This window comes from Panicum virgatum, chromosome 1K (genome assembly GCF_016808335.1).
Source record: "Panicum virgatum strain AP13 chromosome 1K, P.virgatum_v5, whole genome shotgun sequence".
In the NCBI taxonomy this organism is placed as follows: Eukaryota; Viridiplantae; Streptophyta; class Magnoliopsida; order Poales; family Poaceae; genus Panicum; species Panicum virgatum.
In genome coordinates, this window is record NC_053136.1 from 33,709,404 (window position 1) to 33,732,225 (window position 22,822).

General features: G+C 48.1%; 2 protein-coding genes across 4 annotated transcripts; one reads left to right on the forward strand and one right to left on the reverse strand.

Annotated features, from left to right (window-relative positions):
* Positions 1–5,050: 5,050 nt before the first annotated feature.
* On the reverse strand, positions 5,051–6,329 carry LOC120703461 (copper transport protein ATX1-like). Of its 2 annotated transcripts, none has more exons than XM_039987567.1 (3): positions 6,173–6,329; positions 5,705–5,780; positions 5,051–5,471 (listed from the first exon to the last, which is right to left on the reverse strand). In XM_039987567.1, the coding sequence occupies exons 1-3, from the start codon at positions 6,182–6,184 to the stop codon at positions 5,233–5,235; spliced, it is 327 nt and encodes a 108-aa protein (XP_039843501.1). In that variant the 5' UTR covers positions 6,185–6,329; the 3' UTR covers positions 5,051–5,232. The 2 variants fall into 2 exon arrangements, with proteins under 2 accessions (XP_039843501.1, XP_039843490.1); XM_039987556.1 differs by having other exon boundaries at positions 5,705–5,792; positions 6,173–6,320.
* A 617-nt stretch (positions 6,330–6,946) lies between these two features.
* On the forward strand, positions 6,947–20,598 carry LOC120703468 (zinc finger A20 and AN1 domain-containing stress-associated protein 5-like). Of its 2 annotated transcripts, XM_039987576.1 has the most exons (6): positions 6,947–7,280; positions 18,753–18,830; positions 19,300–19,473; positions 19,552–19,941; positions 20,023–20,244; positions 20,315–20,598. In XM_039987576.1, the coding sequence occupies exons 3-6, from the start codon at positions 19,342–19,344 to the stop codon at positions 20,324–20,326; spliced, it is 756 nt and encodes a 251-aa protein (XP_039843510.1). In that variant the 5' UTR covers positions 6,947–7,280; positions 18,753–18,830; positions 19,300–19,341; the 3' UTR covers positions 20,327–20,598. The 2 variants fall into 2 exon arrangements, with proteins under 2 accessions (XP_039843510.1, XP_039843513.1); XM_039987579.1 differs by lacking the exons at positions 18,753–18,830; positions 19,300–19,473; positions 19,552–19,941; positions 20,023–20,244; positions 20,315–20,598 and adding an exon at positions 8,269–10,739 and having other exon boundaries at positions 7,088–7,280.
* The last annotated feature ends 2,224 nt before the right edge of the window (positions 20,599–22,822 follow it).

Consider the following 22,822-nt stretch of genomic DNA (forward strand, 5'->3'; position numbering starts at 1 on the left):
ACACTCACCGGTTAAACCGACGCTAATATTACATACACCGGTTGATTACATCGGTTAAACCGGCGATACACCGGTTGATTGCTAACGGCTAGTTTTTCAATTAGCAGTTTACATACACCGGTTGAACCGATGATGGCTTTTGGAGTACGTCGGATTAACCGGCGTTACGCAGTTTTCTGGCAGCTTTTCTCCAACGGCTATATTTGCTTATGCTGCCTATATATACCCCCAAGGCCGGGTCATTTGAGAGTGCTGGAGTTCAAGAAAGTATACAAGAGCTAAAGATCATCTCCAACCACCATAGAGCTTCATTGTACATCATATAGGCTTAAGCACACTTGTTACAGTGCTTAGTACTTGATTAGGGATTAGTTCTTGCGAGAGCTCCCTTGAGAGAAGTCTTGCTGCGGCAAGCAAACACTTGTACTCGTCATGTGACCCTCCTACTTGGTGTGGAGAGGCAACGACACTTTGTGCGGGGAAGGAGACCCCTCTTGGTGAGAAGCTCCGATAGTGAAGACGGTGCCGTGGTGACGCTTCGAGATAGACGGTGGCGGTGACCTCGTCTTTGTGACTTGGCGTCACTTAGCCTTTACTTGTCGGGAGCCTTGGAGGCGTGGCAAGACGGTGATCGAGTGAAGAGACTCGGCATCACACTTGTTCGTGTTGGACAAGTGGCCGTGGACGTAGGGAGGGACTTTGGTGTCCTAACCGAACCACGTTAAATCGTGTGTCTTGGTGTCTTCACGGGAGTTTGCATATCCTCTCCCTTACCGCTTTACTTACCGCATTACATTTCCGCATTTACTCTTTCTTGCTTACCTTTACTTTCCTAGTTAGTTTGATTAGGATTGGCTATAGGTTGCAAGTCTTTTGGGGTAAGTAGAGGGTAGCATAGATAAACCTTAGTCATAACTAGCATGTGTATGGCGTGTTAGGTTTATCTTATGCAATTAGATTGAGCCCTAGGTTAAAAAGCGATTAGCGACCCTATTCACCCCCTCCCCCTCTAGGGTCGGACACCCCGGTGATCCTTACACTTACAGATGCATCTCATAGAGTCTGCAAAAAGAATCCACACTAACCAGACCGCCTAAAAGAACTTCGATAGTTGCACGATTGTGTTGGGGGTCAGGTGGTGCATCCGAAGTCCAAAGTGAGCTAGGATCTTCGGAAAGGTAGGATCCAGTGGGAGTCGCAATCCAGCAGCAAAGAAATCCTGAAAAACCACACATTCTCCATCACGCGGATCTGGTGTTATCTCTTCCTTGGGAGCACGACAAACTCCAGGACCAAAATACCCTTTTTTCTCATAACTATCAACTAGATCCTTAGTCGCCCAAGCTGACCGAAAATCAAAGTAGGAGGTGGCTTCTCTCGGTGCCCATCGGTTCTGAAGGATCAGCCTCCACATTGGACAAATCCTCCTCTCCCTCAGACAACTGCCTTCTCTCCTCCTCCAAAGGTTCAATGTCCTCGGATTCGATGGGCCTGGCAGTAACCTTCAACCAGGCCATCCCTAAACAAAACAAATAATTAGAGTCATAAAAAAAAACTTACAAAGACTCAGCAGGGCACTCCTTTCTCTAACTCGCTACAGTGTCGCGAAGATTGGGGCGAAACAAGTCCCTTCACGACTCGAAGGATGGGGCGAATCGAAAAGCGCCGTGTGTCAAAATAGACAAGCTGGCGAAGATTTGCGAAAATCACAAGCGTGAAAGCGACTCACTCCCCCGCCCCCATTCATAGGGGGCTAACTTCACACTGTTCACCCAACGGTAAAATCGAGGAGAACTCAGAATGATGGCGAATTAAGCCACGACACATGTCACAAAACACCTTCGGTTCTCGCCCACCTCCGACCTTCGGGGGAGACACTTTCGGATGAGTGTCTTGTCTGATCTTTTTTCTTCGAGGGTTCGGCTGGTCGGAGTCGATCCTCGCCCACGAGGGGCTACTGTTGGGGATCGCCCCCTCGCGAAGGTGGCAAGACCCGAAGGTCCGCCGAAGGTCGTGATGCTCACTAACGATCAGAATCACCTTTTCCCTTTTCTGATGAAAAACAGGGATGCAGACCAATCCCGGAAACCGAAGGTTCCGGGGAATGATCGGAGCCATCCTCCCAAGGTTATAGCAAGAACCTTCGGACACGGCGGGCGACTCAGAAGCGGAGAACACATAGGGCGACGCCACATGAAGCCTACCGAAGATGCACACCGAAGGTTTCCAAGTGTCATGTAACATGTGATATGGGTAGAAGTGTACAAGTTGAATTTTCCTACCCAGAGAAATTACCAAAAACCCCCGATGTAATCTTTTGACCTCCGAGAAAACCGGAGGGGCATTCTTGGAATGTTGTAATAAGGTTGGGGGTATAAATACCCCCTCCCAAGTCCCATCCAACATTGTACGGGGTCGGACACTTGGAGAATTACTGTGCAATTACGATTGTGCGATAATTTCCATTGTGTTCTTCATTGTCTTGAATCAACATTTGCATTCTCTGTTTGGTGATCAAGCTCCGGATCCCAACACCTTGTGCGATGGTTTGACTGCCAGTAGCCCGAGCGACTCATAACATTTGCCGCCCGCCCATTGCGACACCAGATGTCCAGATCGTTCCTTTCGCCTAGTCGCCTTTGATTGATCGATTCTTCGAACAGGGCTCGTTGGAAATTCGGAAGCAGGCTCAACAAGTTCGTGTCCCCGACGAAGGGCATGCACGAGGAGATAGAAGCATCTGAATGGTATACAAGTCTCCATCATGGCTTGTTCGGTTTGGAGGGGATCGAAGGGGATTGGAGGGGTTGGGAGGGATTAAATATGTAGAAAACTCAAAATTGATCGATCCCCTCAAATCCCTCCCATCCTCTCCAATCCCTTCCAATCCCCCTTGGAGGGGATTAACCTAACAAACCCTCACAGTTTCAATTATCTCTTATTTATTTTTTTCCTTTTGCAATTCCTTGATACAAAAATCAGAATCATTGATAGGTGATGCCTAAATGAATTCCTGTCCTCCCCTCTCGGAAATGTGTTTTTTTTGTTACAACTGAATTTGATTATGATATTGATATCATATAACTTACATTATTGGGTTTATCATATGAAGATTATTGTGGATAAGTAGGCTAAGGAAATAAATTTGATAGTGAAGGTAAAAAATTTTTAAGAAGCACTGCATTCTTTCGGTTGGTCAAAAAATTGGTCAATTAATTTTACTTCCATGAACACTGCACTTCAGTAAGAATTTATGAAATTATTGAATCCCTAGCTACGACAACGGCACAATGTTCTTATTATCGACGAGCCTCCCCTGCAGTACCGCAAAGGAACTGCTTCCCTTTATTATATTGTGTTTTTGACATGTTCCTGTCTTCCTGATCGAAGCTCATGATGCTTGTGAGTCGTGACAGAAAATTCATCAGGAGTTCCTTTTTTTTAAGAAAAGAGAGTATCTCTGTTTTTATTCAAAGCATATGAGAGTTTATACAAATCAAACATAAGAAAATGCTGGTGAAACCAACACCAAGCTGCCAGTAAATAACACAGGCAACCAGCTAGAAAGAACTTTCTATCTCTAACTAATCAAGAATTGTTATTTATCCAGCTATCCACTTTAAATTCGTTATATATCTCACTGTATTAGCTGGTGAGACTTATTAATTCTTTGCAATGGATATACCATGTACATTTTCTGGTTGAAAATAATTGATAAACCATTTCGTTTAGATCACGTTACTGTGTTTTTTTCACCAAAGTGCAAATTATTAGCGAATGTAGCTAGGCATTTTCCCCTCCCATGTCTTCTGAAACAAGGTAAGTCAGCCATTGGAATAATGCATCATATTACAATTTTGAAATCAAGTAAACGATTCCTCTCAAAGAAAGAAATAAAGTAACCAAACCTGATCTGATAGTTTTTGCGAACAAGCAAACTTTGGATTCAATAAGTGAGTTATTTACCCGTCAACATAATGTAATAATGTATTATCGTCGAAAGATCACATTAGAATACTTTTAATAATGTATTACCTCAAGCTAGGGCTTTGCTACGGTACACCGAAATGAATGTGGACCGTTGATCTAATGTCATATTACCTCTTAGGAGGTAATACTTTTAATATTTATTTTATATATTTTACTTAGAAAATAAAGAATTAGATCTACCGTATCTTGCATGCATGATTCGTTGCCCCTCCCAGTGGGAAAAAAAATTGAGATCTCAGATTCCTGTTTTTTTTTTCCACCTGATGTGCAGGCTATGGGAATTAGATTGAGAAAAGAAACATTTCCCCCTCCAATCACGTAACATACCCATGAGCACATTGCATGTAAATTTACTTCTTTTTTTTCTTCTTTTGCCATCGCGTTACATGACATTTTGATAATCATATCTTTTGACATGGATTTGCTAGGGAAAAAAAAGTGGCATGCCGTGTGATCTAAATATGTAATAGATCTTATAATAGATATGAAATGGGTCAGTTGTAATAATACTATTTTTTTCCCTCATGGACGTACATGAAACGTGTAACACCCCCCCCCCCCCCCCCCCCCTCTCCCCAAAATGAGGTAACGTGACATTTTTACACCCCGGGCCCCTCCCCAACATGAGGTGGAGTCCATCTCAAAATTTGAAGACTCCGTATACAACATCACCTCTGATTCTGACGATGCACTAGCGCTTTCAAAAAAAAATATAACAGGCATCTCCCACTTAATTTCTCCGATCCAAAATTATCTCAAGGCAGCCTTCCAAGAAATGTGCATTTGTTGTTGTCGGTTACAACCAATCTAAAACAAACTGCATGCATGGATGCAGATGAGACGCTGATTATAGCAATTATCAGATTTAATTAATTATTTTGTCTCTCTTGAAATTGGCTCAGATTTTTTTGTTATCTTACCTCCTAGGAGGTAATGGGTGTACCGTAGCAAAGCCCCTCAAGCTATGAGGTTTAACATGGGTTGTACTCGTTCAGGATCTTTTTAGGGGGATCTCGTAAGCAATGGTACGGTAAAAAGTAAAATGTAGTGAACAAGAATCTCGCAAGGGATGTGTTCATCTTGAAATCACACAAACGTACGGACATACTGGGTTTCATCATTTATTCTATAATTCGCAATCACTTGCTAGAGTGGCAATAACATGATGCAAATCGCACAAGACTCGGTTTTCCCAGCTAGTTCTAGAGTAAGGTTTAGGGGTCACAGCATCTCATGTGATGATCAAGCGTCAGGCTTGACTGGGGTGATCTCTGGTGCAGCCTCCGCGGCAGGCGCTTCTGCCTCGGTGCTGAGAGCTGCTTCTGCTACTGGAGCCGGAGCAGACGGTGCTGTGGCTTCGCCCTCCCAGTAGGAGGTCTTCTTCCCCGACTTGGAAACCGTCTGGAAGACATCTTCAGGCTTGACATTGCCTTTGACTGTCACCTTCTGCTCCTTGAGGTCTATGTCAAAGGTCTCAACTCCTGATTCCAGAGGAACAAGCATTAGCTGCAGATCACTCGTATCCATGGCCATGGGTGGTAAATTGGTTGTACCACATACAACTTTGAAAATCTTGACTGATTAGTAGGGGGGTTTTTTTTTGCCCTCGCATCAATTGATCAATTTGCTGTTAAGTTTTCCATTGTGCAGGCAACTAGCTAGGCTTTGTTGGTAAGAGATGCTGTTAAAGTTGATGGGAGAAAAAAAAACTAACCTTCCATCTTTGAGAGCACTCTCCTGACCGCCCCGGCGCAACCCTCGCATGACATAGTCACCTTGAGGACAACAGTCTGCATGGTCAACTGAAGATAATCAGACCAAGAAAACTTCATATAAGCTCTCACATATAACACCAGCAATAAAGGAAATCAGTGCCCCTGTACACCTGGAGCTCAGAGAAAACGAAGATAATCAGACCAGCAAACACATCATACTGTATCTGAACGACGAAGCTGCTAGCTAGCTCTCGTTACCAACAATCAAATACTAGAAACCCCAATGCATCATTGTACATCTGAAACTCAGAACATGCATGAGGCGATCATTCATGTTCTCGCTTTGTAGCTTGCTGATGTGCTCCCGTTGCAACTAATCCTTGCGAATCGAAAGCCCATCCCCAACATTTGCTGATACTGAATATTGCTATGGGAGGATCGGATGCAGCTGGGAGATTGGCTATTACCTCAGCAGCCATGGATCACGGATCTCCAACCCAAGCTGAAGCGCGCGCGGCGGGCGGGACGGAGGACTGCAAGTGGGAGCTAGCTCGATCGATCGGCGTCGGCGTGTGCCCTGGCTTCATGGATCGGGGGCTCCATAAATAGCCGGGGGGCGCGGTGGCGTAGCAAGAAAGCAGAAGCCGGCGACCGGTGGTGTGGTGGGCAGGGTTCACCTAACCGGTGGGAACCGGTCCGGTTTGGGCCGGTATCAAACCGGTCCAAATTTAAAATTCAAATTTGAATTCGAAAAAAAAAATTCCTAAAAATACTTCAAGGTGCGACGAATCTAATGGTGTCAAATTTTCTCAAAAATTCATTTGTTTAACATATTTTTAGGACATTTAAAGTTAAAACAAAAAATAAAACGAAAAAAATGAGATAGCCCATTAAGGCCCACTTGGTATACCGATCAAACCGGCCGGTATACCGGTCCAAACCGGTTACACATGCGATTTTAAATTTGGATTTGAATTCAAACCGGCCGGTAAACCGGTCTAACCGGTCGGTATACCGGTACGAACCGGTTGAACTGAGTTTTTTGAATTCAAATTTGAATTTGACCGGTTTTTCTACCGGTAATCGGTCAGGTAAACCGGAATCGGAGTGCTCCGGTTTGGTGTGTCCGGTGGGGGGAAAAACACTGGTGGTGGGTCAGTGGTTGGACGGGCACGCACCAAAGACGAACAAAGCAGCTCGGATAGGAGAGCGAGAAAGGTCAAAACAAAAGGCACAGTGGTTGTTGCTGTTGCCCAAGATGCCCGGCCGGCCCTCTCTCCGAGAGAGCTCTCGCGGTGCAGTACGCTAGTACCGGAAGTACACCGCGCGCCCCCGGCTTGTGCAGTACAACCGCGGGCTTGTGGTTGCGATCGCTGGCAGCAGCCGTCGTGGTTGTACTCCATATCAGGGATCGCGTTGTCTGCCCAGCGACCTGCGTGGGCGGCGCGGCGGCATCTTTGCCCCCCCAACTTTGGCATCGCGTCTCGCCTCGCCCCGCCCCCGGCCGGCCGGGGGCGTGCGTGCTCGTGCGTTGGCATTGGCCATCGATCCATCTCCGATCCTCTCCTTTTACAGGTGCGCTACTTGGTCTCAGATTCTCTGCAACTTGTTTTGGGTGTTCGGTGCTCTTAGCCCCTTGCTGATTTGGTAAACCTTTTTTTGGGTTCCTTTAGCGTCAAGGTTTAGTTAGCTTCGGTGATTACAAAGATGTTGGAGGTTTAGTAGTGTACATGCTGGGAAGATTACATGGTTTGCCAGAGTATGGCGGCACAGGAGCAGCCCCTGCCAAGGAGGTAGTATCAGATTCAGATGCGTCATGTGCCCACTGGAATTTTTCTTCTCCGAATTGCCTGCTATTGGTCGTCGACTCTCGCCTCGTCGGATACTCGCGGGTCCAGCGCGGGGCTATTATATATTTTCCGAAAGATGGATAAACAACTTATTTATAAAATCTATTAAAACTCAGTTAATGATCAATTTAATATTTTATTAAAAAAAATATTGAACCAACATATCAAAAATATTAAACCAATGTTGAACCAGCATCTAAAAATATTGAATCAACATCTCAAAAATATTGAACTAGCATCTCAAAAATATTGAACTAATTTTTAAAATATTGAACAAATATTTTTTTCTTTCATCTTCTTCTCCGGCGTCGGCGGCACGGGGTGCGGACGGCGCGTGTGGCCGGCGGGGGCACGGCCCGCGGCGGTGCGTGTGGCCGGCGGGGCGCCAGCCGGGGTGCGCGGCATGCGCAGGGGTGCGCGGGCCGCGGCGTTGCGCGTGGGGCCGGCCGGGGAGCATAGCATGCGCGGAGCCTTGCGGGGGCGCACGGCATGCGCAGGTGCCGGCAACGCGCGGGAGGAGCTGGGGAGAGGGAGGAGTGAGGAGTGAGGGAGAGAGAGGGGAAGCTAGGGTTTGGTTGAATGCAAGGACTATAATTATAATTGTTTGTACGATTCTTAAATACTAGAAGGTGGATATGAAAAAAATTTGTGGAAGATGTATAAGATTCACCGTCCAGCGCTCCCTCCATGTGGGTTTTCTTTTCTTGGCCCAGGCCCAGTCGGATACTCGGTTCAGCCAACACGGAATAACCTTCGGCCCATAGACTTAGTCTGCAGACCCAAAAGCAGAGACGGAGTTTGCTCGGACAAGGCCTACCAACTGTTTATGTCCAGATTTTGCATAGATGGGCCGACAAAGTTCAAGGTACATGGTGATGGGAATCGCCAGCTCGTAAAGTGCAGCATCCGAGGGTTACGCGTGAGCTCCGGACTACTGAAGTGAAGGTCAGGAGCATAATCTCCCAATTTTTATTGTAACAGGATGATTTTTTTGAAGATTATATAACTGCAAGTGCAGGCATGTTTTAAAATACAGCTAGGCTCTGTTTAATTGGTGAAAAGTTGTTGGTTTTAGTACAGTAGCACATTTCGTTGTTACTTGACAAATAATATTCAATCATGAACTAATTAGACTTAAAAAATTCATCTCGCGCTAATCAGTTAGATTGTGTAATTAGTTATTATTTTAATACTTAATACTCTATATATGTGTAATCAGTTAGAAATTCTTTTTAGAAACTAAACAGGGCCTAAGCCTGCCACAGCTAAAAAAAATAGCCAAGCGGACTTACATAAGATGGGGTCTATGGCATATATACGTACAAGAGACTAGTGCTTCGTTTGCTGATTTTCCCAAAGATCACAGGCTCACAGCAGTCCACGCTCTCCCGCTGTCCTGTCCCGTCCTGTCCAGCGTGCCGTGGCTGTACTGTCTACGCGCCCTGTTCGGCTTGCTGATTTGGCTGGCTCGCCCCCTGTACTGGCTGTTTTTTTGAGATGATTTATAATAAAGCGGCTGGTACTGTAGCAGTTATTTCTTATATAATTTAAGTATCCATAATCAGCCATAACACTATGGTACTGCAGCTACAAAAGTACTGTACCTACAGTAATTCACCTAGCCATAATCAGTGAGCCAAACAGTAACTATGTTCTTTGCTTTTTCTGGCATACGCCGTCTCTAACACCCTGTTTAATTGGTGAAAAGTTGTTGGCTTTGATACTGTAGCACATTTCGTTGTTACTTAATAAATAATATTTAATCATAAACTAATTAGGTTTAAAGATTCATTTCGTCCTAATCAGTTAAACTACATAATTAATTATTTATTTTAACTATATTTAATGCTTCAGCCTGTATCCGAACATTCGATGTGATGGATATTGTGGAAGAGATTTTGAGAACTAAACAAGGCTTAATTTTAAGAAAGTAAGTCAAGCAAATTTCAGCCACAATTTCACCATACCAAGCGAGAGCCAAGTCAAAGTTTGTTCAGTTTGAGGAGATATCCATCGGGTCCCGCATTGCCGTCAGATCCAAAAACCTGAGGGCGCCCCATGCCACCATGGCCGCCAGCAACGTCTGGACGTCCGAACCATGGGCCGGACGGCACGGCAGGTCGGCAAGGCTGGACCAAACGCGCCAGCACGTAACAGACACCCCCGTTCCGTTCCGATCCGTTCCCCCGTCGTCCTCGCCCCCCCTCCTCTCACCAGCCGTCCACCGCTCGCCCAGCCGTAGCAGCCCAACCGCTGCCGGCGTCGCCGTCGCCGTCGCCGTCGCCGTCACGCCGCGGGCCGACCTGCCGTGGCCTCGTCGCTATCCCTTCCGGTCGCTTGACACAAAAGCCAGATCAATCCCACACCTTTCGGCCGCTTTACGCGACGCCTTTTTAATCCCTTCCGCCCTCCGCTTCCGGTTCCCCTCGCCCACCCCAGCCCAGCCTGCCCCCCTGCGCCGCGCCGCGCCGTGTCCCCGACCCGGCGGCCATGGCGGAGGAGCAGCAGCAGCGGCAGAGGTGGCAGGAGGGCCACCGCCTGTGCGCCAACAACTGCGGCTTCTTCGGCAGCCCCGCCACGCTGGACCTCTGCTCCAAGTGCTACCGCGACCTCAACCACCGGCAGCCCGCCGCCCCCGCGCCGCCGGCCTTCGCGCCGCCCCCCGCCGCCGCCTCGGCCTCAGAAGCTTCCGAGGCGGGCGCCGCGGCGCCTTCCGAACCCGAGGCTCCGGCGCCGGCCCCCGCGGCGGGCGCCTGCAGCAGGCAGGCGGGCAGGTGCGCGAGCTGCCGGAAGCGCGTGGGCCTGACGGGGTTCGCGTGCCGCTGCGGCGCCACCTTCTGCGGCGTGCACCGGTACCCGGAGCGGCACGCGTGCGCCTTCGACTTCCGCGCCGCCGGCCGCGACGCCATCGCGCGCGCCAACCCCGTCGTCAGGGGCGACAAGCTCAAGGACAAGGTCTGAGGAGTGAGGACCTCGACGCGACGGCCGGAGGGTGGGGTGGAGGAGGACGGCGGCTGCCGGCTGCGAACGGATCGTCGGACTGTACCATGTACTCCGTGTACCCCCCTCGATTGCATGTGTACGCTGACGCCCAGTTAGGCGTTAGCCATCGCAAGTTGAAATCGAAAGCTAAACTGGTTTCGAATAATATAAGAGACCCGGATCGGCGGCCTTGCTGCGTGCAGTTGTGTTGTGATTCGTGAGGTTCCTGTAACGCCCATCTTCGTTTGAGCGTGGAGGAATTCGCGTCGACCGTCGAGTGATTGGAGTGACTGAATTCCAGAGTAGAATTTCAGATTTCAGAATTCCAGAGGGAAAGCCGAGGAGCATCACGAGCCCTGGCTTTCGCTGGTGACTGACACCAACGGAGAAGAAGCTCCTCCGATCCACCGGCGACAAAGCAGAACTTGAGTTCCATGTGTGGTGCCTCCGAGATTTTTTTTTTTAATTTTGTGTCGAGTCTCTCCCAGCTGCTCACGTTCATTACCCAGGAAAATTATAATTATAATTAATAAAAGAAAGGTCTGGTTGTGGGTGGGTCAACCAATGGATCGACGCAGGCAGGGCTCCCGGATAAGGCAGCGCAGGCGGCCAGGCGCAGCGATGGACACCAACGTCTGACGCTGTACCAAAATTTCAATGACCAAATTTCACTATTCATCTATCACATTAAATCTCTTTTCTCATGTATGAAGTGTTAAATGTAGATAAATAAAAAAATAAATTGTATAGTTTTGATGTACACGACGAGACGAATTTTTTGAGTCTAGTTATGTTATGGTAGAACAACAATTACCACAAATAAATGAAAATATTACAATATCCGATGTGACTCTTTTTACCACCATTTTACGGATCTAAACACAGCCGGAGCTGCCCCTGACCCTGAGCTCGTGCTGTCGATGCCCCGCCGCCCATGCTGACAGATCCACCACGACCTAAAAACGTCCGTAAAGCTCGGTCAGGTTCGAAACCGTGCGAACGAGCCGCCGCAGTTGGGCTACCAGACTTCGACGATGCAGGCAATGCCATGGAAGTCATGGTGTTGGGAGTGCCCACATTCACATCGTTGGTGGGTCTCTCCAAACTCTCCATGCTTTAAGGCTGCCTCTCAGTCCTTGGCTGCACGTACCAACAAACACTTTTGTTATATTTCAGTTCACGTCACAAAAATCTACATATATAGTATGAACCACGCTTTTTCATGACTTCAAAGAGCAGTTCCTGCGATACCCTTTTCAGTTCTACGGAGAGGACTCGCTGAAGTGTAGTCTTACGGTAAAGGGTGTCAGCACAAGAGTATTATTGCGAAATCAGTTCTTCAAAATGTACTTTTGTGACAGTGCTTCAGTCTTAGCGTCCTTTCCTTGATTTTTTCTTCTTCTCGAAATTGAAGAAAGCTAGTCCGCAAAAGGGCCTTTCAAGTTGAATTAAGATGGGTCTTGAATATCATCACCGCTGAGCCCAATTGGGCCGGACTAGGTAGGCCCAATGCTAACTTTGATCGACTAGAGATTTTTTTTATTTCTTTTTTTATGATTTTGCAGAAATATTTGTGGCTGTGAAAAATTAGTAGAAGTATACTCTTGCGACCGGTTCAAATGGCTGCAGCTGGGTGATTTGGCGGGGAGTTGTTGAGGTGATGTTGCTATTGAGTTGGACCCCTTACTGTCGTTTGAAACGAAACGGACGGCTATAGCCAATCCAACCGGCGGTAAGAGGTCCTTGCAGGCGGCGAGGAAAGACTTTGGTGGGTTAAACCAATAACCGTTTCAAACGGTGGTAAATCTCCATATTTTTGAAAGATAATATAATAACATAAATTTGAATATTTGTAGTTCATTGTCCTATCGAATCAATGATATTTCATGAAATCAAATGTGAAACAGTAAATGATTTTGCAATTTGATGATTATGTAAGGAAACTGAAAAATAAAATACCGGCATTAACTCGCATTGTGAGTACACTTGAAGTTTTCGTAAGTGATATTATTATATTAATAGGAAATAGCAGAAAGTAGCTATCTTTTAAGTTTTTATTATCATGTTGCTCCGACACGGCCAACTCGTCTAACATGAAATTGTTATACTTTGCACAAACTATTTTGAGAAATTAAAGTAAACTAGAACACTTACATTAGCCATCCCTGATTCGAAATGCCTTGCAATTTTGTGGACCTATTGTTACAAATTTAACCTTGCATGCTTATTTTTAGCTCTATTATCATAATTACTTGCAGCTTCCGTTGTTTGTAAAAATCTTAAATAGTTATTCAGTTTTTAAACTATAAGATATATTAGTAGCATTAACTTGTAACAAGAGTGAATCAAACGCTTGATTTTGAATCAGGTTCAATGCGAAGCTATTGTTTGAACGTATATATGTAGACCATTAAACCGAATTGCACGCAAAGATTGGACAAATTTTTTAATTTATGAATAGCTTTATTAAGAACCGAAGGGAATCTTGAGAAGTACATTATTAACAACCCCCGGCGTTAAGATACATTAAAATTACGCGCGCAAAAGGTTGTGGTTTTCACTTGTTCCGTACACACGGTACTTGGGCTAGATATCGAGCCAGCTCGGCTCGTTAATGAGCTAGCTCGGCTCAGCTCGGCTCATTCACTACCGGAAACCCTATATTTGCCGAGTGCCTACGGCTTTGCCGAGTTCCAAAATTCGAGCACTCGGCAAAAGAACCTTTTACTGAGTGTAAACAATTAAACACTCGGCAAAAAAAGACACTCGGCAAACTCTGCTTTTGCCAAGTGCCGTAATATAGACACTCGGCAAATCCAGAGTATGCCGAGTGTCCAGAATGTGACACTCGGCAAAAAAACCCGTAACAGCTACCAACCGGCCGTTCCGTTTGGTTTTGCCGAGTGTCCTTTGAGGCACTCGGCGAATATATGTCTTTGCCGAGTGCCAAAGGAGTAGCACTCGGCAAATTGTCAGATTGGCCGAGTGTCCTTTGAGGCACTCGGCGAAATTTTAAAAAAAAATTCCACTCCCAATTCCCAATTTTTTTCCCTGATCTCCTACGATATGAAGACGTACATATTAAAATTAAGTATATTTTTCCTTATATTCTCAATATTTAGTTAATTTCTTTTGGTAAAAAGTATTTCTTCAAAAATTCAAATTTGAACCGCTATTGTATGGAATAATGTACTATAATGACTGGAAAAGTTGATATTCATGTAATGGAGTCCAATTTGAGCCCATGTTGAAGATTTGAAAGGAAAATTCAAATATCTTGTCTGCAAAACATTTATAGGAACGTGTGACCGAATAGGTTTTAAATTCTATAAAATGCAAATGAACTCTGAAAATCATGTGATTTGTCATGATATCATATGTGGATGCTGTGATAAAAAATTGAGACGGTTTTGCAAAAGTTGTGACGTATGTTGGTTACGAAATAAAGAACCTCAAAGAAGTTTAAGAGAATTGTGCAGGATTCGTTAAGCTTTTGACTCAAAGTGACGATCGAATTGAGATTTGAGTTCAAAACTTTTTATATAGGCAACAGTCATGATGGGTTGCTTCATGTTAATTTTTCGTCATTTTTTGAGTCCATTTGATAATATATCTTTTTTTACTTCTATATTAATGAAATTGATGTAAATTGAATTTGAATGCATACTACATGAAATGATGAGATTTCTTTCGTTGACACGTCAAATATGAACCTTTTTAGTGAATTAGTAAAGTTACTTTTCAAAAAAATTTCAAACAAATTTACTTAAACCTTTGTAATGAATTAAAAGGCAGAAAACAAAAAAAAATGTTGCCGAGTGCCATGCATCTGGGCACTCGGCAAACTCGTAAACTTTGCCGAGTGCCAGATCAACGGCACTCTGCAAAGTCCTGCACTTATACACTGACTCAGTGCTCACTCACGCAACACACACAGCAACTCCCTTCCGCGCGCCGCCTTGCGAAGCCGGAGGTCCCGCTCGCCGCCACCGCCGCCGGAGGTGCCGGGCGCAGCCGCCGCCGCCGGCCACGCCAGATCTGCCGTGCAGGCGCCGCGCCGTTCGGGCCCCGCGCAGCCGGCCACGCCGGCCTCCCTCCATTGTGAAGCGTCCCCTCATAAGAGAAGACTTAAATGTGATACAAAGCACCAGCCCCAGGAGGCTGATGCCACATTTATTACATCAGATGGTTCAAAACCTTACAAACCTTGGCGGACACTCAATACAGATGATAATAATAATTAACCAGGCTACGACATAACACCAGACCGCGAACCACATAGGGTCTACTACGGGCTCAGAGTACTGCGACAGCGGAGGCATCTCAACAGGGCCGGTTCCACAGGTAAGGTTGGGTGTAGAACGATAACCCTACTCGGCGTCGTCTGGTACGAAGTCCGGGTCTTCTTCTGTAAAAAGTAAGAGTGGGGTGAGTACAAACGTACTCAGCAAGTCCAACCACACCCACGGAGGGGGTTATAACAGAATAATATGCATAGGTAAATCAAGGATAAGGTTACGGTTTAATTTGCCGAAAAGCGATACTTTATGCAGGGGTTTATTTTATAGAAAACCATTTAGAAATCAGTTTTTGGCATTAACACAGAGTTCAGGTTTTAAAACTGCTACCGGACTCCCCGTCCGACGTAGCACACGGCACAACTGCCGGGACCAATTCCAAAACAACTCACACCAGCCCATCCCAGAGAAACACTAGTTATGTGACCACACCGTAACTCGCCCAATACCGTGGGCACGGACTATTCGAATAGATTCTTAACTCTGCAGAGGTGTGCAACTTTACCCACAAGTAGGATACCACAACTCGAACACCGTCGTGTCGGTGTAGATCCCAACATAGCCATTACCCACCATAGCTAAGCCTGACTAGCCATCACGGGACGCACCAAGGGGTCATTGACCGTTCACTTAGGTATAACCGGGCATAAGTCACTCGGGGCTTATCCCTTTTCCTTAGTCACCCGTTGCTCTCAGCTCTCCTGATGGCTACCACACCAACTAGTGGGATTTATGCTACGCCGTTGCCCATTCAACGGTCGAGTGGTTTGCACGATAATGGAGTTAGGTGAGATGACACACCAACTCGGTCCTTAGACACGACAAGATGGATATCTCCCTCCTTGCTCTGCCACACAGGTACAAGCACACCAATCGGCAAATCACACAGAAATGCCGTCCATCTCGTCCATACTCATCTTTTGAAATCCACATTTTATCCCTTCCCACACGCACACATTTTCTTTATCAAATAAATCATATTATGAGTAATGTCCTGAGCGTTCTAATATCGATTAACGTCCAAGCAAAATCAGACATTAATCTAGGTGGTCAAGGAATGGTCATCACAAGTCAAGGGGTGGCTATCCAACCGTGTTTTCATGCAAGCAAAACATATGCAATTTATAAAACAGGCCATTGGGTGGTGTTTATAAAAACTAGGACAGAAACATGCATCAAAGGATGGGATTGAACTTGCCGTCTTCAAAGCCCTCGGGGAAGTCCTGTCCTTCGGGCTCGGGGTCGCGGAACGGGTCCTCGTTCTCCTGCTCACAGAACTGCTCGACAACGGGCTCTCCTTCGGTCACTCCGTGGTCTACAGCGCACACAAACAAACACACAATCAAAACAAAGATTTGTCGTCGAGCTCGAAATGGGAACACATGGAATATAGAACATAGAGTATTATTTTTGGATGGTTTCTGAATGGTATGGCCAAAGCTGAGTTAGGAGAGGCGGGGTAAAATTTTAGGTTAAGCCGGGGTCGTTAGGCACATAAAAGGATAGGTCAGGGAAGCGTTTAGGCCCTAAACAGGGGTCTAGGGACCTAGTTGTAATTAGGATTAAGTAAGCAGGGGCTTTGTTTAAATTTTAAAAGTTTCTTGGGTTAATCTAAAAGAGTCAGGGTTTTATTTGTAATTATGTTTATATAGTGGGGTTTATTTTGGGAATATAATAAAAGAAGGGGTTTTAAATGAAAAAGGGCCTAAAGGGGTGGGGTTTCTTTAATGAATAGAGGAAAGTGGAGGGGGTTCTTGGCAAAAATGCCAGTCCTCTTCCTCCCCCGCGCTGGGAAACAGGGGAGGGAGGCCGGCGCTCGTCGGAGCTCACGGGCCCGCGGCCTGGGGGCACGGCGGCAGCCCGGAGTAGGGGGAAAAGGGCCAGGGAGGCGTGCGGGGTTGATTCCCGGCCGCGGCTCAGCCCGTGGCGGCCTGGGGTGGCTCGGCCACAGCGGCCGGCGGCGGCGGGTGGTGGCGGCCCTGGATCGGTAATCCAGAGGGGCGGCGGCGGTCAAGAGGAGGGGGAGGAGCACCATTGGGCCTCAGAGGTGCCCAAACCTACCTCGATTCGGGTCGAGGGGCAGTGGGGAGGGGGCTCCGCGGTGGCCGGCGGTGGCAAGGCAAGCGGCGGCGCTGCAGGCTGAAGAGAGGAGGCGTGGGACGCTGGGGCTCGGGAAAAACCGTGCGGCGGTGGCGGTGGAGCTCGGGGAGGGCTCTGCGGGGTCTTTTATAGGCGGCCAAGTCGGTGGCGGTGGGAGCGGGGCCGGCGAGCGGGATGGGACGCGACGGCGGGTCGCCGATGGCCCTGTGCGGGGGTCGTCGATGGGCGGACCGCGTGGCGGTGCCTTGGGCAAGCGGTGACCGCGCGCAGGCGGCGCTGTGCCGCAGTCGCCGGCGCTGTGCGCTCGGCTCGACACGGCACCGTGTCGCCTTGGCGCGGCTCAGCTCAGGCGGGCGCGCGCGTGTGCGGTGGTGGCGCGGGCGGCAGGTGGGGCACGGCCAGGGGGCGCGCGGGGAGGAGGACCGGCCGGGCCGGGCGTGCTGCGCGACCGGAGCTGGGCCCAAGGGCGGCGTGCCCGGGTGGAGAGCGCGGCCGGGTGAGCAGGGGGCGAGGGGAGGGCGCGGGCCAGGCGCGCGGCAGAGGAGAAGGAAAGAAAGAGAGGAGAGGGAAGGAGAGGGAAAAGAAAAGGAAAGAAAGGAGAAAAGAAAAGGAAAAAGGAGGGGGAAAGAAAAGGGAAAAAGGAGAGAGGGAGAGAGGGATCCGCGCCGGGATCACGGCGCCGATCGCGGAGCCTGTCGGCCACGCTTGCGTCCGGGCGCGCGAGAACGCGACGCACGGGTTGAGGAGAAATAGGGTGCTGGATACGGGTGTCGGGTCCTTGGGGAATCGGGAGATCTGGCAGAACTGGGGTTAGGGTTTCAAGGAGGGATCTCGAGCTTAACGACGAAGCAAAATTTTAGCGCACGATTTATTTAGGTAATTTTCGGGATGTTACACATTGCGCCCGGCCTCCCTCCACGCCCACGCCGAAGCTGTTGGGCGGGCCCCGCGACGCCGGAGCTGCCGGGCGGGTGCCGCGCCGCCGGCCACGCAGAGCTGCCGGCCGGGCCCGTGCCCCCGGCCACGACGCCGCAGCTGCCGGGCGGGCTCCGCGCCGCCGGCCACACCGGAGCTGCTGGCCGGGCCTCGCGCCGCTGGCCTCCCTCCACTGTGCCGCTGCAGCGCCTCCTCGCCGGGGCGTCGCAGGTTCGCACCAACCCCGCCACCCATCCATCTCAAATACAAGATCAAAGGCTCAAACGTGTAGGTCTGTAACTAAACATTGTATACTTCAATGTTTTGCAATTTTCATTTTTATAGATTTTGTTTCATGTTTCTGAGCTAAACATGATTGTCCATACCCCATACTGTTTCTTTGCTAGGATTAACTGCAAAGTTATTTAGCATACATGTTAACAAACGGCAGGAAAAATAAGCGCTCAGCAATCAACCACAATGTTTTCCCCTTTATTTATCTGTCTTAAATGGTTTGGTTTCACCACCTAAACAAGCAGTGATACCTGCGATGTAACCTAGTGATCAACCAGACCATTTTTATCGATCCCAGACGATCAATCTTTTACATTCTCTAATTTCATTTTTTTAAAACAAATACCTGGAACCAGCATCTGAACCTCCTCCATATCTTCCTTTATCAGAAGTCATTCAGTACCACCAGCTACTTCACTCGTAATTGACCAATGACCACCATAACCATAAGGTTGTTGAATCTAAGGCTATAACATATGAACATGTCATAAATGAAATGGCACCGTCCATGAGTCAAAGATCATTTCCAATCCTTTCAATTCTTTCTGCCAGTGCTTGATTTCTTTTGTTGACACTAATTTGACACCCTTTTTTCTTTTGTTGACAAGGGAGGTTGATTCACCGTCGTCGACTCGTTCACTTGGCCGCAAGCCGTCGTTGAGCAGTACCGACCGTCGAGCCCGTAGGTGAGCACGTGTACAAGACTTTGTTTTCGTATTCTATTCGTAGTTCTCGTAACCCGGTTAGGCGTCTCCCGTTCGAAATAGATACGGTTCGAAATATGCAGATTTTTACATATCTATGGCCGTATCTGTTTCGAATTGTCCACATTATTTGGACAGCCTGATGATGCGTAGATGAGGTTAGTTTCCATGGTCCGCTCCCATCCGAGACAGAATCTTGGCAACATCTCTCCATTGTTCTCCGGATACACAATCTCCCTTCCGGGACGTGTATCTGGAGAACAGCGGGGAGGTGCTGCCGAAATTCTGTCTTGGATAGGAGTGGATCATATAAACTGACCTCATCTATGCATAGTCGGGTGGGATTAGGACCTATCTTTACCTACTAGAGTCTAAGCCGAACGTCTACATGCATTTAAATTTGATAGTAGTCGCTGATAATACAATATGTCATGCACTTCATTACGTTTAGGTGCCTCCGAACTGGTGCGCAAACAAGGCCGAGTGCTGGTCTATGATGGTGAACAAGTGGATCAGCGAGGATTGGGCCCGCCAGCACGCCTTATGCCAGGAGCGCCGCTTGATGATGCCGGGTCCGGCACATCATCAAGGGAGTCTTAGCCTCGGCGAGTACAAGAATACTTGGGTAAGTTCACTATGATCTTCATTCTTTCTAAAGCTATATTTTTAATTCTTACTAATCATCTTGTTGACTTCTTGGCAGTCGGAGTCTCATCCAGGCCAGTCTTGCAACGACTTCACGGCGTACGCCATGTCTCACATGGGCAGGGCGACGTCGGACGTGGCCTACAACCCGGCGGCTCCACCAGAGGCCTACACAAACCCAAGCATCCACGCGCACATCAATGCGTACACGGAGGTGGGAAGGGCGCTCCACGGGGAGACTTGGGATCCGACCACCGCGCCACTCTCCGGAGAAGCCATCGTGAGGGCGGGACAAGGGAAGAAGCACGGGCGGTACTTGATCGCCAACAGCTTGGTCGACACGGCGAGTACGGCCAGTCTCTCGCAGCTTAGGGCAAGTACCACCGACTCGACCCCGCCCATTCGCCCACGGCCTGAGACTTCAGTGGCCAGCGTGCACCAGAGACATGTTAGTTTAGATTTAGTTGCCGTTCTATGATTAAAATGAAACTTTGCTTCGTATTGTAACATGGAGGTTTAAATCTTGTAGGCCGAGATGGAGGCAAAGTTTGAGGAGGAGAGGAGGTGCCGAATGGAGATCGAGGCCAAGCTGGAGCAGGAGCGGAAGCTGAGGGAGGAGCAGTCGGTTATGTTGCAAAGCATGGTCACCTGGATGCAAGGACTTGGCGCGTCGATGAACTATGCGACGCCGCCTCCTCCCTTCGTCTTACCAGCTCAGCCTTACTTTCCTGCAGGACCTTCTGATACTCCCGTGAGTATGCTTTCTTTGTAGATATTATTATATTTTTGTTATGCTTCAATTTATATGTTCCTATTTGCAGAATCAGTCGTAGAACGCATCGAACGACCCTCCTCCGGACCAGAACTCGCCGGCGGCCCAGTGGCCAACTTGGTCCCACAGACCTGAGCAGTGAGTGCCTTGTAGTACTAGTGTATTGGACTTATTATACGTATCGGACTATATTCTGTTTTATGGACTAGTGTTATGTATCGGACTTGTGACATATGTGGACTATATTCTATGTGATGGACTTGTGTTATGTATCGGACTCGTGTTATGTATTGGACTTGTGATATATGTGATGGACTGTGTTATTTGTATCGATGTCATTCTCGTCATTGTCAATCATATGTGATGGACTATAACTGCCTGTAATGACCTCTGCAATCACATATATTTCTGTTGTATTTGTATGAAAAAACAGAGAAAAACGAAACAAAAAAAGAAAAATTCACCGTTTTGCCGAGTGTTTAAGCCAAACCACTCGGCAAAGGAGCCTGCACAGGTCAGCAGCGCAGTCACTTTGCCGAGTGCTAAAGTACTGGCACTCGGTAAAGATTTGAACGTTTGCCGAGTGCCAGTGCCTTGACACTCGGCAAACCAGCCACGTGGCGGTACCCTGGCGCGGGGACTTTGCTGAGTGTCCGAGTCGGACACTCGGCAAAGTTTGGCCCGGGGACTTTGCCGAGTGTCCGAGTCGGACACTCGGCAAAGTTTGAAACTTTGCCGAGTGTCTACCGTTAGACACTCGGCAAACCGCGGGACCAGAGTGGCGCCACGTGGCTTCTTTGCCGAGTATCAGGGCACTCGGCAAAAACTTTGCCGAGTGCCCGTATTCCGACACTCGGTAAAGTCAACTTTGTCGTGGGAATCTTTGCCGAGTATCGTTTGTCGAGTGTTACACTCGGCAAAGACTTTGCCGAGTGTAATATGTCCTTTGCCGAGTGTATCTGACACTCGGCAAAGTTTGGAAGTCCGGTAGTAATTATACAAACGAGCCAAGAGAATAGCTCGGCTCGGCTCACTAAAGAGCTCGAGCCAGCTCGTTTGACTTGCGAGCCGAAACATGGCCGATGGCGTCTTTTTGCGCTAGCTCCTCGATTCAAAACTTGGCGCCACCGGAGGAAACATCCCTTGGACTTCTTCCTCATCCTCCATGACCGGCGCGGCGCACTGATGCGGGCGGCGGCGGCAGGTAGCGGCGCACTGATGCGGGTGGAGCCAGCGAGCCGCGCGCGCAGGACGGCGTGCGCAGCGTGCAGGGCGGCGTGCCGCGTGCGTAGGGCGGCAGCGTGCGCGGCGCAGCCTCGCAGTCGCAGTCGCAGGCAGGGCGGCGGACGGTGGCGTGGCTCAGATCGGGGGAGGAGATGAAAGGGCGACAGAGGATCAAAAGTCGTGAGTCCGTGACTTGCTCTCCTCTAACTGCTGGTGGACCGTCCGTGCTCCCGCCCGTGGATGGTCATGGACTCGTGGTGTGGTGTGATGTGGTGTGGGTTAGGGTTTTATAATTGGCTTGGGCCTAGCTGCCAAGATATATGTGGCTATATCGGCCGATCTAATTTTAATTATTAACTTGGAAATTTAACTTGGTTTATTATGGCTCGCGAGCAGCTCGTGAGTTGGCTCAAACTGGCTCGATATAAACCGAGTTGTCTTGTTATAAAACGAGCTGGCTCGTTATAAAACGAGCTGGCTCGTTATAAAACGAGTCGAGCTCGAGCCGAGTCATTAACTAGCGAGTCGAGCGAGCTAGCGAGTTACGTGTTTTTTTTGTCCATCTCTACACGGTACATTATGCAACATGGTCAACCAACAAGTTTTGACCACCATTCTGCACCAAGCTTCTTCTTTTTCTTTTTTTGAAGGACAAAACATTTACAAGTCGTCGTACATCGATCTCCCGGTCAATATTTCCTCAAACTTCTTTTGAAGCCACGAGAAGAAAACAACACTGCAAGTCGCCGTAGGCTCGTAGCAACAGGCTGCTCCACCTACTAGCATAAATGCATGCAGAGTGTGTAGAATTGGGTGCTATTCGGGTCACGCCCGTAACCCCGAGCAGAGTTGTCGCAGCAAAGCAGCCCCACAAGATTCTATGTTTTGAGCTTAAAACCGGCCCATCCGAGTGATTCAGTCAAATTTGTTGCTAGAATATTTTTTTATTGTGGAATAATTTTTTAGTTGTTCCAGCAATAAAAAAATATTCCGCAACAGAAAAAATAATCCACCTTGTGTAATAATTTAACTGCTTGTCACACACGTGACTTCTAACATTTGCCTGTACAATTTTCTTGGCACCTGCCCCAGCTGCCGTGGACTACTGTGTTGTGCAGTGCACAGTCTCCCCGGCTTGTTTCGCATGTTGGCCCTGTTTGATTTTGTGTACTAGGGAGTACTAGGAAACTTTGACCGCTAATTACGGTGTTAAATAAAGTCAGTTTACAAAACCAACTCCAGAATTCTGCGCTAGGAAATCTAAAGAATCTAATGAGGTCTTTGACCGTGTGATTAGAGGATGATTACTGTAGTATCACTGTAGACAATCATC